The 15953-nt window shown below is 32.4% G+C and overlaps 1 protein-coding gene across 2 annotated transcripts; it reads right to left on the bottom strand.

Moving 5' to 3' along the window:
* Positions 1-135: 135 nt before the first annotated feature.
* On the bottom strand, positions 136-9525 carry LOC118047335 (RNA polymerase II C-terminal domain phosphatase-like 1). Of its 2 annotated transcripts, XM_073408509.1 has the most exons (18): positions 8696-8833; positions 8078-8197; positions 7215-7691; positions 6704-6914; positions 6378-6535; positions 6145-6215; positions 5885-5990; positions 5648-5731; positions 4813-5466; positions 4661-4724; positions 4221-4348; positions 4049-4102; positions 3238-3334; positions 2572-2807; positions 2387-2473; positions 1201-1266; positions 1008-1081; positions 136-812 (listed from the first exon to the last, which is right to left on the bottom strand). In XM_073408509.1, the coding sequence occupies exons 3-18, from the start codon at positions 7680-7682 to the stop codon at positions 704-706; spliced, it is 2667 nt and encodes an 888-aa protein (XP_073264610.1). In that variant the 5' UTR covers positions 7683-7691; positions 8078-8197; positions 8696-8833; the 3' UTR covers positions 136-703. The 2 variants fall into 2 exon arrangements, with proteins under 2 accessions (XP_073264610.1, XP_034912494.1); XM_035056603.2 differs by lacking the exon at positions 8078-8197 and having other exon boundaries at positions 8696-9525.
* Between the last annotated feature and the right edge of the window lie 6428 nt (positions 9526-15953).

The raw sequence follows: 15953 nt of genomic DNA, 5'->3' as shown, positions 1-15953 counted from the left end.
GCTGGATATTTATCCTCTTATCCATTGCTTTACAGAGCAAGAAAATTACCACTTCTCGCCCCCGTCGTTTCATATTACGGGTGGCCAAAACCGTTTCCACAATCATCAGGGGGCCAGGGAAATGGACAGGAGAGATTGAAAACTTTCACCCCATTTGAACAAATGAAGTTCTACATTTGCTAGGTTAAAACACAGGATCCAACTTGACCTGGTAAAGTGGAGACAGCCAACATAACTGAGTGGTTAGATTTTACATCTACAGTGTCAATGGTGGGTCGGAGCAGATACTCTGAGCATATAGCCAGAAAACACTTCCCCATCATCAAGTTTTGACTCAGGTTAAACATGTAAACATCATAAACAGTCAGTACCAAGGCAGCGGCAGCATTGACTGCACAACAATAATCGGGGGTATGTAGCCCTGCCTTTCTTGATGCACGAGCCTTCTGTGCATCCCGGAGCAGCGGATACTTGATACAAATGTGATCCGGAGAAAGAGGCAGATATCACGAATATTTGAACATCACAGAATTGCAGTCACTTGGAAAAAATTCCGCAATAAGATTGGTCAGGTGGGGGAGCTCTTCTTGGCTTCATTTTATACGTAGCAAAAGACTTAACCAACAATTCAACTGGTGGCTCGAGATCAACACAATCCGCGATTCTGTTCAACAAAGTGGGAAAAGGAATTACTTTGTGGTCTTCAAGGAACAGGAGGAGCATTCTTGTGATATCTAGCAGAAGAGGGCATGCGCTGCAGAGCCCGTGGGAACTCTTGCTTTAGACGTTTATTTGGCATCCCTTGCATTAACCTGTTACATTATAAAAAAAAAAAAATTAAGAAAACATAAACAAAGAAAATAAAATGCAAGCTGGAAACTCAAACTCCGAGCAGAGATGATTTTCGGACTAGTAAATCACAAACAAAAGAGAAGAGGAGTCTACTCGTTATTCAACAGAACATTGACAACTAATTGTTAAAATAAGCAAAATATACAATCACAAACCTAGGGGAACCCTGACGTTTCGGTGTGTATTGACCAAACATTGTTCTTAGACTTCCAAGGGCCTTTTCAGCAGCCTGGGGAAAAGAATGTTTGGGTGCTCAGACAGATAAAATTAAGGTATACAAAGATTTATGAAAGAAGAGAGAAATATTAGTCTCACAAAAAATGATTCTGTATATGGAACAATGCATACCTGCATCTTAGCTTCATCCCATGTCAACCCAATACCCTTCCCCAGAACTTGTCCATCTATTTCAACCTAGGTGCGATAAAAAAAAGTAGTACTTTATCAGAGCTGAGTTGGAAAATGATTGATAATGATGAGGGCTGAAAGTCATATAACATGCACAAAAAAAAAAGAGATGAAAAAAAGCAAAAGTTTTCTTCTACTTGAAACAAACCACATAATTATCAATTTGAACTGCTCAAACAAGAAACAACCTTTGCTGTTTCAGTTGGCTTAAATTCTCCATACACTTATAGAACTTCAATAGCATCTTACTTCTTTGTTCTTACACAAGTAAATACCAATCCTTCTACCCATGACCAAGGGATAACCACACAGATTAATGTGCAAAATGAAGTCCAGGACAACATTAAATTTCAAAATGTCAAGCCAAGATGAACGGGATTCTGGTTCTAAATTCTTACCCGTGAGTTTATCCTATAAAATACAAGACCCCTAATTGAGTTAGTTTCCTTGAGATGAAAAAAGGTATTCTATAAAAACTGCCTGCAACTTAATTGGCTGGAACTGTCAAGATCAAGTGAATAATTAAAGTGCAAATATAAATATAAAAAGGAAAAGATACTTTCTTGATGTGGATGACAAAAGAATAAGATTTGTGTTTTTTTAAATTCTGGAATGCAAGGGTATTTTAGTAATTTTCAAGCTTGCTGGAAAATCTGGAAATTGTCTAGGTCTAGGCTTTATTTCTGTTTAGTGTTACATTTAATAGTCCTCAAGTTATTAGGCTTTCCTATTCTAAATAGGAATAGTTATGCTGGAGGTTTAGGAATCCATGTCCTTGTTGGATTTGGACTTCTAAAACTCCATAATAAGCACGCAGGCTTTCAATATTTTAATAAAAGTTATTAAATAAAATTCCAGCATTTTGCTTTAGTTTGTTTGACTCAATCTCCCTTAGATGTGATTCCTAAGAACCCTAGATGTGAAGCTTAGGTTTTTCTATCCTCTAGGTGAGAAATCCTATTAGTGCGACTCTGATAGTTTCTACAATTTCCACTATACAAAACCCACCAATCTAACCTTAAAACACTCACCAATATAGCCCCTGAAAGTCAGATCCAGAACATCCCCTAAGCTGTCTTGCATCACTTCTCAAACTTCAAAGTATAATGCGTGTTCAAATACAAACCTGTGCATGTACCTCCTCTCCCGGTATTGAATTAGTTGAAAGTGGAGTCTGTGCCAGAAAATTTACCCCAAGACCCTCCGTCATGCACTGAAGATATTAAATGTCAATCCATGACATTTCAGTGAAAAAAAAACTTAATAGCCATTGAAACATGGTAGATGCATGACTAGCTCCTTGGAACTTACAAATTCTTTGAGTGCAGTGACAGAACCCATTGATTTCTTAGAGCCTTCCAGCCTTTGATCCAGAAGTCTGGATGGCTCTGAAGTAGCTGAATATGTAATGTTCTCATCTTTCAGCAATGGTTGGTTCCCAAAAGAATTCATATCACCCAAGGAACCATTATCATTTGCACTAGGATATCTACTTGAATCCCCAAGCATGGGCCCAGAATCAGGCTTCACACGAGACATATACATGCCTGCAGAAATATTGTCATAAGCATCACAGAGCAAAGATGTTTGGACAAGAGGAATTTCCACTGCAAAGGATGTTGGAGCATCAAATTTTAAGAACATTGCCCGTGCAAAATAATGTATGAGACACATACAGCATGTTTCAAGACAATAGCACACTGGCATAGAATCAGTTCTGATTTAGACCATAAGCTCAGAGCAAATTCAAGCCCAAGGTACTGAATAGCTACAGTCTAGATTCCATGCTATAAGCATCAGTTACGATAGTAAGCACCAATATAGCAAATAATAAATTCTGTTCAGAGCTCAGCTGAGCAGTTATATGATACACAGGGCAGGCTAATGACAAGACATGCTAAAAATCAGACAGCTGATTCAATTCAATGACCTTGTGTACTAACGAGTAATAAGAAATATCACGGTATGAAATCTTACCAGCTAACTTCTTAATAGAACCCTCAGCTGCCTGGCGTTGGGCTTCCCTTCTTGTTTTACCAGTTCCTTCACCAACTTTCTCTCCTACAAACCAAGTCTGGGAAAATAAACAAGAAGAAGAACAGGAGGGTTAGGCAGCCATACCATTTCTCTATTCAGGTAAATTAGGTCCTTTTGGACTCCTAATTTTTTTTTTAATCATAAGACACAGGATGATACCAGTTATGAACTAAAAGAACATATTAGATTTTACAGTTTCATACAGCTCCCTAATAAACCACATGGAGCCAGTAAATCCTTTAATATTCTCATTCTTCAAGGCATTAGGCCCATTGGGTTCCATGCAAGGTGACTGTGTCCTCGTATTAAAAAAGAGTTATCATTTGGCTAAGCTTGGTAGCACCTAGGCTATAAAGCAATGCCATCATAATTCTATCTCCATTTGGTCATTTACTTTGACTGGAATGCAAACTGTTTAATGTTTGCTTTGGTGCCAAATAGCTACAATATAGTAATCAGGGATCGGTACGCTAGTTGTGTATCAATTTAAATTAGCCTTGTCCTGGAATTTCTTCAAGTTCTTTCACAACCTAGTAACTATTGCGAAAGAAAAAAGGTTAAAATATACATGGATCCCACCATATAAACAAACTAAACACTGTATTCCACGCAGTTAAGAAAATAAATTATTATGCAGATCACATATTTTAAAAGAGAAAGAATCAATTACTTTTGATTGAACAAACACAAATTTCATATTACTGATAATAAAGCAAAATTTTAAAATTTTAAGCCAGAGAGTAGAGAAAACCTCAATGGAAAACTGCAGATCACTAGTAGCAATCAAAGCAGGCCTGAATTCCACCTGTAGATTTCCATTAAATTAAGTTAAATTTAATAGAGAAAAAGGGAAGAAAAGAAGAACTTAAATGGAACATAAGGGTTAAGGTGCATAGATTGTTCAGTCTGACTTCTTCCCTTACCTTGGTTCCACACTTCATCGCAATTTCCTGTAACACTTCAACTGGAGTTTCTGTGCTTGAAAAAGCTCGTTCAGATTCCAAGTCAAGATCCCTGTTACTGGATGATCTACTCAATGGACTCTCCTCCCCTTCAAAACAAAAACCCAAAATTTATCAGTGCAGTAATAACATGGAGTAAAATGCACAAAGCAACTAAATCAATAAGGCAACCAAACCAAAAGCATCACAAGCAATATTGCAAAAGTCATTGCAACTTTCACAAAATGCTAACGGAGTTTGCATGTCAAATGTGTTAATGCAGGAGATTCCTCCGGGAAAAAAAAAGTATAGGAGATTCAAGCTAATGATAGCTTTCATCCAAACCTACTCTTGCTGATGGGCAGAGTGAGGTTGATACTTTATGCAATATTTTTTTCAAGAGAAAATATATCACCACTCACCTTGGAAGGAAGGATAATTAGATGTTGAATGGTTTGGCTTCATCCGGTCATCTCTATATGTTGCCTGCAAATAAATGATTGTGCAAGTTTAATATACTCTATCAGTTACAGGTAAAAGAAGGGTATAAGTGTACAGTGCCAAGAAAAGTTACCTCTTTTGGCAGTCTTTGGTTCTCATGAATCATCCTATCAGACGGAATATTACTCTCAACCTTGTGGAAAAAGGATGGATGGTGAGGTCGGTGCTTTTCAATATTCATTGGATCTGAATCCAGAGGAAATTCTCTAGGTGTTCGGTTCAGTTGCCTTGGGCTCATCTCTTCCTCCACTGGAACCCAGCTTCCAACAGATTGAACACGTGGAGCTGAAACTTGTGTTGAAGGTCTTGCAGGAAATGGAGATTCACTTGGTGCATTGTCTCTTGAATCATGCCCATGTTGTAATATAAGAAGCCGCCTCCTTGTATCAGGATCTAATTCAGATTCGGGTACTTCACCCTCTTCTCGAGCAGGAGAACTTTGCAAGCTTGGTTCTGGAGGGACAACCTGGCCCAATTGTTTAACTGATGGAGCCACCTGAGGAAACTGTGTGTTGGGAAATGGCGTCATTGATAGTTGTGATGGAGGCTTTGGTGGTTGTAATGCTGGCATTGGTTGTTGTGATGCCAGCATTGACGGTTGTGATGTTGGCATCGAGCTTGAAGAAGATGCTATTGTGTACTGGAGAGACTGAAGAAGCCTTGGATCTAAGCTACTGACTGTTGAAGGAATTGTTGAGAGGATTGCTGAAGAAGCTGAAACTGCTTCCTGTTTTTTTTTTTTTTTTTTTTTTTCAAGGAGCACAGAAAGAAACCAATTTCAACTTGACACATAGAAGACAACACAGGCGCTCAGGAAGATCAAGAAGTATAAAACAAACATTTTCCATATCACAACTTTAACACTCCCATAGCCCTTTGTAAAACAAATAATACACACATCTAAATACCTTTAGCTGTCTTTCAACCTCAGAATCTGCCATGCCATCAAAAGGAAGTTGATCTCTATTTCCATTTACGGCAGAAGCATCATCCTGAATGCCATAAAAGATTTATTATGAACAAAAATAAAAAAGAGCATATATCTGCAAGGAGATCAATCGTATATGTAAATTCATAATCAGAGCTTAACAGCACATTCTGACATTGTGAATTCAAATACAAAAAACAAAATTGTAAAGACTAACCTCTGAAACTAAATAGTTGCTCACATCAGGAGGAGAAGGAATATTATTGGTATCATCTTCATATGCAACCTCAGGTATCTTCTGCAGAAGGCCCTCATCAAATTCTCTGTAAACATATTCCAAGGTCATGCTATACCCAAACAGTGTCACAAGCATAAACAAAATTGACTCAAAATTAACTGGTAGGTAACACAAGTAAAATGGTTAAGCATATAGGAGAGCCCAAGTAGTTATATGCCCCTTGGATTTTGTATTCTTACTTGAAGAAACCACCTCTGACATTGCAAGCAACATTTCTGGCAACGCACAACACTGGAACAGCATTATTTACCTATGACATAAAGACTTATGATGAGTGCATGCTGCTACAACTTGATAAAAAAAAATTGGACATATGCATGTGTTGTGTGTCTGGGTGTTTTGAGTAAGAAGTGTGTGGAAGTGTTGTTGCGATATTGAAGTTTCCACCAAGCAAAGTGCTTATAGTTTATACTTCAGCTTGAGGAGCATAGTATGGAGCAAATGCAGGAACAACATGCACACGGGATTGATCCCTCTCATCCCACACTTTCAAGCGATCATCTATCACCAATGCCATCTTAGGATGGCATATTCCATCTTGAAAGACATTGAACAAGGACTTCCTTAAACCTGTAATTACATGACATAAGAAATAAACATTAGCAGAAAATGAGCATGCTTGCTCACGCATTTGTAAGACTTTCAACAGTGAGCAGAAAGGTCAAATCACAAACTACATCATTGGCTCCATGACCAGCTAAAACAGTAGCAGCCATCTGCAAGCTGGATGCCACTTACCAGACTTGACACACACAATCCGATCTAGCAATTCTTTTGAGTTTATCAAGTTTGACTCTGGATCCAAAAGCCTCCACATTTCTAAAGCATAATCTCTTTCAGCCATTGTGCAAACATAAACCTCAAAGCGCTTGCGCCCTCTTGCAGTCAAGTAGCTTCTCAGATCCTCCCAAGCAGGTCTCAACCTCACAAGCACACTTGTATCACGAATCTACATGATAAAAAAGATCCTTTGATTCTTGAACCAAAATCAATGCACATGTTCAGGGCAAACTAAATATTATTAAACATTGTCGAGCATTGTAGTAGCCTATAGATTCCTCATACCAAACACAAAAAAAATCTAAAATCATCGTTCTATCAAACAAAGATCATTACATATCTACTAATTGGTGAATAGGAACTTGACAAATGATAATTTTTTCGAGGCAGTGGTATGATTTGAAAAAACAGCAATGCAGGGAACATCCAAACAAGGTTGATATCACTCTAGAATTCATGAAGTACACACCTGCGGATTGATACGAGTCAAAATAATGTTCTTCTCTTGCAACCGTATCAAGGGGCGAACCATAGGTTGATGGTTGTCAGACAGGGCTGGAACAACCTCAGACTGTGTTTTGATCACCTTTCCATTTTCAACAACCTGATCATTTTCCACATATTGCTTCAAAATGTTCTTGTCATCCTGATACCTCTTGACCTCTGACAGCATACCAAGAATGCGCTGTGGGTCCACCTCAGTGCTTATTTTCCGCTGCAAAGCATCAATTCTATCTTCAAATGAGCGCATTGTATTTGCAACTATGAGAGTTTCATCAAGATCAAATACAATGCCCAGGCATCTGAGGTTCAGCATGACAAGACAAGAGTCATAAAGTCCTGGTGCAACACTGAATCCCCAGAAACATGGATGCTGTCTTTCATTACTCCTGGAGGGCATTGCAACCAAATGGAGCTCCTCCCCTCCCAGATGCATTACTGCAGTCTGAAAATAACATCACCATCAACATCCAAAATGAAAGAGGAGCGTGAAAAATAAATAAATAAAGATATCAACATAAATCTGCTGATGTGCATGATACATAAACATGTACAAAGAGAAGGAACAATAATCATTGTGAACAAGAGAAAGCCTTCAATAAGATAAAGCAACATAACTAACGAATTATCAGAACTCGTGCTTCAGATGAATAATAAAGGTTTTATTCATATTAAGGCCAGATCATAACAACCCAGGTTACTTCTCAAACTAACAAGAAGACAAATGTCAGAAAAGGCATTCATGTATAGTCATTATATTGTCATTCTACATCCACAATCAATAAAACCCTTACAGAATGAGACATAGCCAGCAAATAAGCCTCCACTTACTTTTGTTGACGTTCCTCAGCCATAAAACCAGAGTAAGACACCAATATTGCAGTCTAACTATCCAAAATTCAGGCTTATATTCACTCAACATTCAATTTCAGCAAATCCCAAAGTTGCCTCCTATAGAAGCAAAAATTCAATTACATATGAAGCAGCTATATCAGTAACACATAATTCTCATGATAAAATTTTCTTCAGCATTAAAATCCCATGACAGCACGTAATATTCACTTTCAAATTCCATGAAAGCCAAATTCACTTTGAAGTCATTTGTTCATGACATTTACTGGGAAAATACAAGTTCAGAAAGTTCTCATTTTATCATGGCAAAATTGGCAAGAAATTCAGTTCATAATCATCTGGGTCACATTAATTACTCAACAAAGTTCACAAATTTTCCACTAACTTAAGGTTCATTCACTGAAAAAAATCAAAGTGGGTTCAGGGTCCTTGTCCGAAGTTGTCCAGCGTTCCCTGTACAACAAACCCAGTTAACCGAGTTACAAAGTTCGAAACTTTTTGCTGGTTTTATCCACCGATTTCAATTAAATCCTTCAATGGGTTTTCTTTAAATTGATTATTAAGTTCATTATTATTGTTATCATTAACTGGCTGTACCTTGTTTTCTTGGATACAGGAGGAGTGCAAAAGATGAAGCGGCGATTCTTGTTGAGAGATCTTTGTTGTTGATGAAGTTGACTCTTCCATTTTGAAGCAAACACCAATAGATGTAATTGTATGAAGCACTGCAAGTGGTGGACATCTCTCACTTGCTTGTGAGAAATGGCTTATTCTGATTTCCTTCACTATCTCATCAATCACTCTCTTCTTCTTGTTCTTGTTCTCTTCTTCTTCTTGCTGTTGTTCTTGTGCGTATATTTCTACTTCTCCCAGTAACTCATCTCCTTTATACACCACTGATTTATACATCTTTTTCCACAAAATTCCCCCAGAAAAATTCCAATCTTTACTTCAAAGTTTCAAGCTTTTGAATTTGAAGTCCATCAAAGATCATAAATTTCCAGGAGAGAAAGTCATTATATGATCTGAATCCGATTTCTTTGAAATTGCAACAGGAAAAAGATCTCTTCTGGAGGGAAAATAAAAACAAAATTAGGGAAAACTTTTGTTGTTTGTGGTCAGATTTTTAAGATGAACAGATAGATCTGTAAATTGATGATGACAATCAAAAATAAAAACCCCAGTAACTTCCTTTGATGATGAAGATCGATTGATTGACAAAATTACCAGTCTAAAAGTAAAGGTGGTGCAAGCTAGGGTTTGTTTGCTCTTTTCTTTTCTTCTTTTTTTTTTTTTTTTTTTTGTTGAAGATGGTGAAAGTCTGTAGAGAAAAGAAGGAAACCCTAGATCCAGATAGCGAAAGGTCAAAAATGGAACTCCAATCCAACGCCAAGTTGTGGTTTTGTTTGGTTTGGTATGAAATTAAAATATATAAATAAACAAATACGAGATGAAGATGACCTATATATATATATATATATATGTGCAAATAAATAAATGAAGCCGTACTCTACTTTTTTTTATTCTAATTTCATGTCTTTTAAGTTGTTAGCTATTTTACCTGCTGTAATTCGTCGTACGTTACATAATTTTTTAAAAAATATATATTAAATATTTATATTTTTATATAAAAAAATAAAGAGCCCAATCTCGTTGGTTGGCTTTCAAACTCATGCCCGCACACCTAACTTGGTTTTAATTTTTTAAAATGGCATTTGACCCTTTTTTTTTTTTTTTTTTGATAAAAAAACAGAGAAAATGATATATGGTCTTCCGAGCCCAAATTCCATCATAGCTAGAAAATTAAAATAATATTTTTATTTTAAAAAACTAATTTTTAATTATTTCAACCTAAAAACACTTCATTAACATCTTTAAAATACCTATAAACCAATCCATCAGCCTAAAAGAACCCAAAAACCTGTAAATAAATAAAAATTCAAAATTAAACTGAGTTAGATTTGTCTTCCTTAACTTAAATATGTTTTTTCAAGTAATATTGAGGCTCAAAACAAATACCATCAAACATCTCTCATAACATAGAATTTGTGCACATCAAGGACAATATTTTGGTGGTTGAAAATGGTGTGAACTACTTTCTCTTTTATTATTAGAATTCAACAATCTCTCTCACTCTCCTTTCTCGACTGGACACTAAAAAATAAAATTTATATCAAAATTGAATTTTCAAAATTTGAAGGGACATAAATTGTATTATTTTAAAAGATGAGGGGCTTAAGTATATTTTCATGAAAACCATGGACACATCACCCATTTATGCTGCATTTTTCATTATGGTCCTTCTTCTTTCAATTTCACTCGTGCTTAAGAAATCAAAAGCAATTGCCCTTCAGTTAGGATCAAGTTACCCAAAATGAAAAATAAAAAATGAACAATGAGTCTACTGTAATAAGTGAGTGTGAGGACAATATTCTTTCTATAGTGGAAAGGTGCCTTTAGATTTACTTATAGCTAAATCATTGGTTGTGATGTGGGTTAGATGATTTTTTTAAAATGTAAAAAAAATATTCAAGCATTTCTAACATATTTTCTAATTATGAAAATAATTATGAATTCAAAATATGATGCATATTGGATTATATCTTTTTTAAAATATTAATATGATATTTTTTTCAAATATTTAGATAATGACATATTGAATCAACCGAGGCTAACAAATTAAATTTGCAACTGGGATCATGAAATAGTGTTAACCCATAAAAGAAAATCAGGATAAATTATGAAGGTCATATCCTAATCAACCTAATATTGAAGAAAATAATTGAAAAAAATATATTGATTTAAAAAATGAACAAAAAAATATTTTCTATTGTTCATCTTTAAGAGTATATATATCATTTTGTTGTTCTTTAAAAATAGAAAAGATGAAAATGCCCTTGTACATAAGCTTTAAAAAATCTTGAATCTAAGGGTATAGCGGTCTTACTGTGCATAAAAAGTGAAAGGATGTAACTTCCCCTACTAAACTTGACAATAACAACTGAATTACAGTGATATTAATGAATTATCCTTAATAGCTAGTTTTGAGGTTTTGTTTGTGAAGGAAAAAATAGGAATTTCATTGTACAATGAAATACCCACGGCTTTTAGATTTTAAGAGCATGTTTATTGTTTTGTTATTCTTTAAAAATAGAAAAGATGAAAATGTCTTGTACATAAGCTTTAAAAAATCTTGAATCTAAAGGTATAATAGTCTTGTTATGCATTATTAAAGTGAAAGGATGTAACTTCCCATACTAAACTTGACAATGACAACTAGACTCTAGTAAGAATATTGAATTACCCTTAATAGCTAGTTTTAAGGTTTTGTTTGTGAAGGAAAAAATGAGTATTTCACTATACAACTAAATACCAATTCCTTTTAGATTTTTGTTAATGACCCATAAAAAACAAATATAAAAAAATATGAAGCCTAATTTGCAACCAACTCAATATTGAATGATGAATAAAAAAATCAATTAGAAAAAGTGGCAAAAAATTAACTCAAGTCAACCCAGATTAAACTTTGAAACCTTTGACCTGAGTCATAAGATCTAGATAAATTCACAGAAACCAAATTAAAAAACAAACGTGAAGCCTCACTTCCAACAAATTTAATGTTAAACGTTAAAATCAAGAGGAAAAAAAAAATCATGAGGCTAGTATGTAACCCAACAAAAAAAATTATAAAGTACAATTCCCAAAACAACATAAAATTAAAGAATGACATTAAACAAAAAGACTAAGTTGTTGAATGGTGAAATTAAAAAAAAAAATACAAGGAGTGATGTTTTGATTGACTTCATTTGTTCCATTGATATGGTGGGAGAATGTTAGTCAAACAATGTTTTTTATATGAATAGTGAATTATGAATATATTACTTGGTATTATTAATATTGTATTGTGCGAGAATTTTAAGATATGAACAAAGTTCTTGAAATAAATATGATAGGTTATCTCAAGTACGATAAAACAATTAAATAAAATTTTATTGAAGTTAATTATCATCATAGGAGAAACAATAAAAAGCACATAAGGTGTCATCCTCTATCAAAAAGTCATGGTATATATTTCTTACCCTCTTAATTATTTGACTTCACATTCTTAATATTTGAATAAAAATTTATTATCCTTTTTTAGGATAGCAAATTTGATTTGGTTGATTTTTTGTATATGAGATATCTTTTAATAATGACATATATTCAATATATATTTTTTAGCTTTTTATTTATGTCATCATTGCCAATAGCATAAGGAGAAATACATATATTGTTATGATTGAATATATGCACATGCAAGTTGATATTTTTAATGAGTTTCAACTTTTCCAATTAAATGGTTTAGCAATACTTTTGAACAATTGTACTTAACTGGTTTTATACTTTAAAGTTAATTTATTTTAAACTCAATGTTTAACTAATTTTATATTCAAAAAATAAGTTGGTTTTAAACTCTATATTTGACTTGTTTTTTTTATTCAAGAGTTAACTTAATTCATACTCAATACTTAACTTGTTTTATCTATATTTAGGATCATTATATTCCTAAATGAAAAGATAACCATTTTTTATTCAATTGCGTGTGTGTGTGTGTGTGTATATATAAGTGCTTAAGTTATATAATGATTAAATATAAAGTCAAGACATATGTATGAGCAAGGGTAAGACTTGCTTTTATATATTGCACAAGCTTTGTTATGATTTAGACATGCTTCAAGAGAATGAAACCATTCAAAAAAAATCATCAAAGATTCGAGGCATGGATATATGAAGTCATGCAATAATAATTTTTTATTTCAAAAAAAATCTTGATGTAATAATGACTACCGACTTCAAAGATCAAAATCTTGTAAATAAGGTTTGCTAGATAACTTTGAATTTTATAGGAATAAGTTTCCATACCCACAAAACCTAAACAAACCTATGAGAATACAAGAAAACCAAAACACATAAAACAAGAGAAAAGTTCTAGTAGTTAAATCAATCTAACCGTTTTGTAAAACAATCTAACTTTTTTCTCAAAATCCCATAAATTGTTCATGTTCTTCAAAATGATCTAATCGTTTTCTAGAAAATCTAGAACTTGTTTATAACATTCTAACCAATTATCCAACTAGCAAAAATATTTTGGAAGTTGTGCTCAACAACTAGTTTGAGCTTTTAGCCTTATAAAAACCTATATTTTTAGCAAAATGTAAGAAAAACATATAAGAAAAAATTCTAATCATATTTCTACTCTTATACAACCTCCTATAACCTTTGTTATACTATTGATTCATCCAAAACAAGGTTAAAGTGTTGATGACAAAACTCCTCCAAATGTTTCATTTGCATGCCATTAAACTTTATTAAGTGAGTAATATTGTGAAAAATATAAATGACACTTAAAACACTTGGAAAAGCTTTCCAAAGGCTATTTAAGTGGTTTGATACTTGTCCATCTATAAATGTTTGTGACAGAATGTTTTCAATTTTGATCTTGTAAAAAAAATTGTAATAGGTTTGATCCTAAACTCATAAAAGAATTGGATTTGATCTTAAACCCAGAAAATAATTGAGTTAGATCTTAAACTTAGAAAAACACCGGGAAAGGTTTTCGATCTTGATGTTGTAAAAACAGTGTGTTAGTTTCGATCTTTATCATGTAAAAGGATTGGGTTTAATCTTGAGCCTATAAAAGAATTGAGGTTAATCTTGAGCTCGGAAAAAAAATTGTGTAAATGTTTAGTCTTACCCTCTAAGAAGACAAAGTGACAATAAAATCTTAAATTGTAGTTAAAGTAAAGGAGTAGATGACTGTTTGAACCTCTATAAAAATCTCGGTGCACACTCTCTTAACTTTATTTTCTCATTTATTGTGTTGATTGTTTTTGTGCATCTTTAAGTTTGCCTCTATTATTTTTTGAGCTTAATTATATTAATTATTAGGTTGTGTTGTGTTTTTTTTAAGTTAAGAATAAGTTTTTTAAATGGCAACCTAATTCACCCATCTTTTAGGTTTACCTAGACTTTAAGTTTTGCTAGCGTGGATACAATGATCTAACCACACTTTTTGGTGTTTTGTTGATAACCTATAGAAAACAAATCGAAAAAAATTACGAAGTCTAATTTTCAACCAATCCAATGTTGAAGGATGAAATTGAAAAACAATTACAAAAAAACAAAAAAAAAAACAATAACTCGATTCAACCTGTATTAACCTGTTAAACTCACAACCTAGGTCATAAGATCATGATAAATTCATGAAAACTAGATCGAATAACGTTATGAAGCCTCATTTTAAACAAATCTAATTTTGAAGGTTAGAATCAATAAAAAAAAAACTAAATTCATGAGACTGATATATAACCTAACAAAATAAAAACTGAAACATATTATAAGGCACAATTCCTAAAACAACCTACTATTGAGGGATAATATATATATATATATATATATATATATATATATATATATATATATATATATATCTAATTAATAATGTTTTATGAGTGTGGATATAATGATTTAACAACACCCTTTAATATTTTGTTAATTGATAATTGTGAGAAAACCCTAAACAAATTTTGCAAATAAAATTTCTTTTGGTAAAGTATGTTATGTGGATTTTTTTTGACGTATGGTCCTTCTCTGTATGGATAGATTGATTTTTTTTGGAAAAATAAACAAATATTTTTTGTTTTTATTTTTTCATTTTTCTAATTTTTTTTATATAAAGGTTTATAATAGCATGATAACAAGCGAGACTAAAATGAATAAAAATTAAATATTTTGGGTGCCTATTGATAGTTTATGTATTGTTATTGAAAATTCTAGTTATAGGATCCATGATAGAGTGATTCATTAAAGGGTGTTAGAGATCCATACATATATAAAAAAACATTTGTTTATTAACTAAAAAGGTTTTACTCGAAAAATATTATATTGGATGTTATCATGGTGGATGATGATTTTTTACTGAAAAGGTTTTATCTTATGAACAATTTGAACTCAAAAACAAGTTTTTTCTAACATGGAGAAACTAATGTATAAGCTTTTTGAAAAAATAAATAATTATTTGTATTTCTTCATTTTCAATTTAAAAATGTTGTTTGTTTTCCATTTTTATTTTTTTATTTAATATTATTAGGTGTTTTATTTTTTTTAAATGATTTTTATATTTATTATTTTGGATATCTCACTATTATAGTTATGATGTTTTTTATCCTTAAAAATTTTAACTTCTAAGAAACCCTTTATTTCTCACTTTCAATTATATAGACTCAAACTTGTTATCTCTACTCTCTAAAGTAACGCATTACTGTTAGGGTTGTTTTATTTTGTGCTTCATGATTTGAATGCATTTATTTGTACGGTGAAAAATTAAAAAAGCTTGTTCATTTGTTGAAGATGAAAAAGATTTTTTCTACCAAAAAAATAAGAATATATCAATATTACAACTATTTTTTATATAAAAAAATAAAAACCATAATTTATAATAGATATTTTAATATTTCGTATTTGTGATAATCTAATTGTAGAATGTTAACTTTATTTTATTCAAATAAGAATTATCATAAAACTATTATATTGGTAACTCAAAAAATCTTTATATTAATTTTGTAATAAAACTTAAATTTATGATACTAATTAAATATAAAAAAATAATTTAAATTTTTTACATTGCTAAATTCCTAAGAAGATATATTTCTCATGTTTGTTTTTCATTTTTAAAACAGTAAGAAATTATATTGGAAATATGTGGAAAACTTTTAAAATATATTTTTTAAACTCAATACAAATTTGGAAAATAAAAAAAACTAGTCTTTCAATTTTTTGAATGAAAACATATTGTATTTAAACAAGAAGTTCTAGT

The sequence above is a fragment of the Populus alba genome, chromosome 4 (genome assembly GCF_005239225.2).
Source record: "Populus alba chromosome 4, ASM523922v2, whole genome shotgun sequence".
NCBI classification, from domain to species: domain Eukaryota; kingdom Viridiplantae; phylum Streptophyta; class Magnoliopsida; order Malpighiales; family Salicaceae; genus Populus; species Populus alba.
The sequence above is the reverse complement of the archived record's forward strand: the minus strand, read 5'-3'. Positions and strand labels throughout refer to the sequence as shown.

Excerpts from the sequence above, each read along its gene's own strand:
- LOC118047335 (XM_035056603.2), bottom strand. The coding sequence starts at position 9,007 with ATGTATAAATCAGTGGTGTATAAAGGAGATGAGTTACTGGGAGAAGTA. Across the intron at positions 5,732-5,884 it reads GCAACTATTTAGTTTCAGAG|GATGATGCTTCTGCCGTAAA; the intron begins GTTAGTCTTTAC and ends TATGGCATTCAG. Across the intron at positions 5,467-5,647 it reads AGGTTGAAAGACAGCTAAAG|GAAGCAGTTTCAGCTTCTTC; the intron begins GTATTTAGATGT and ends AAAAAAAAACAG.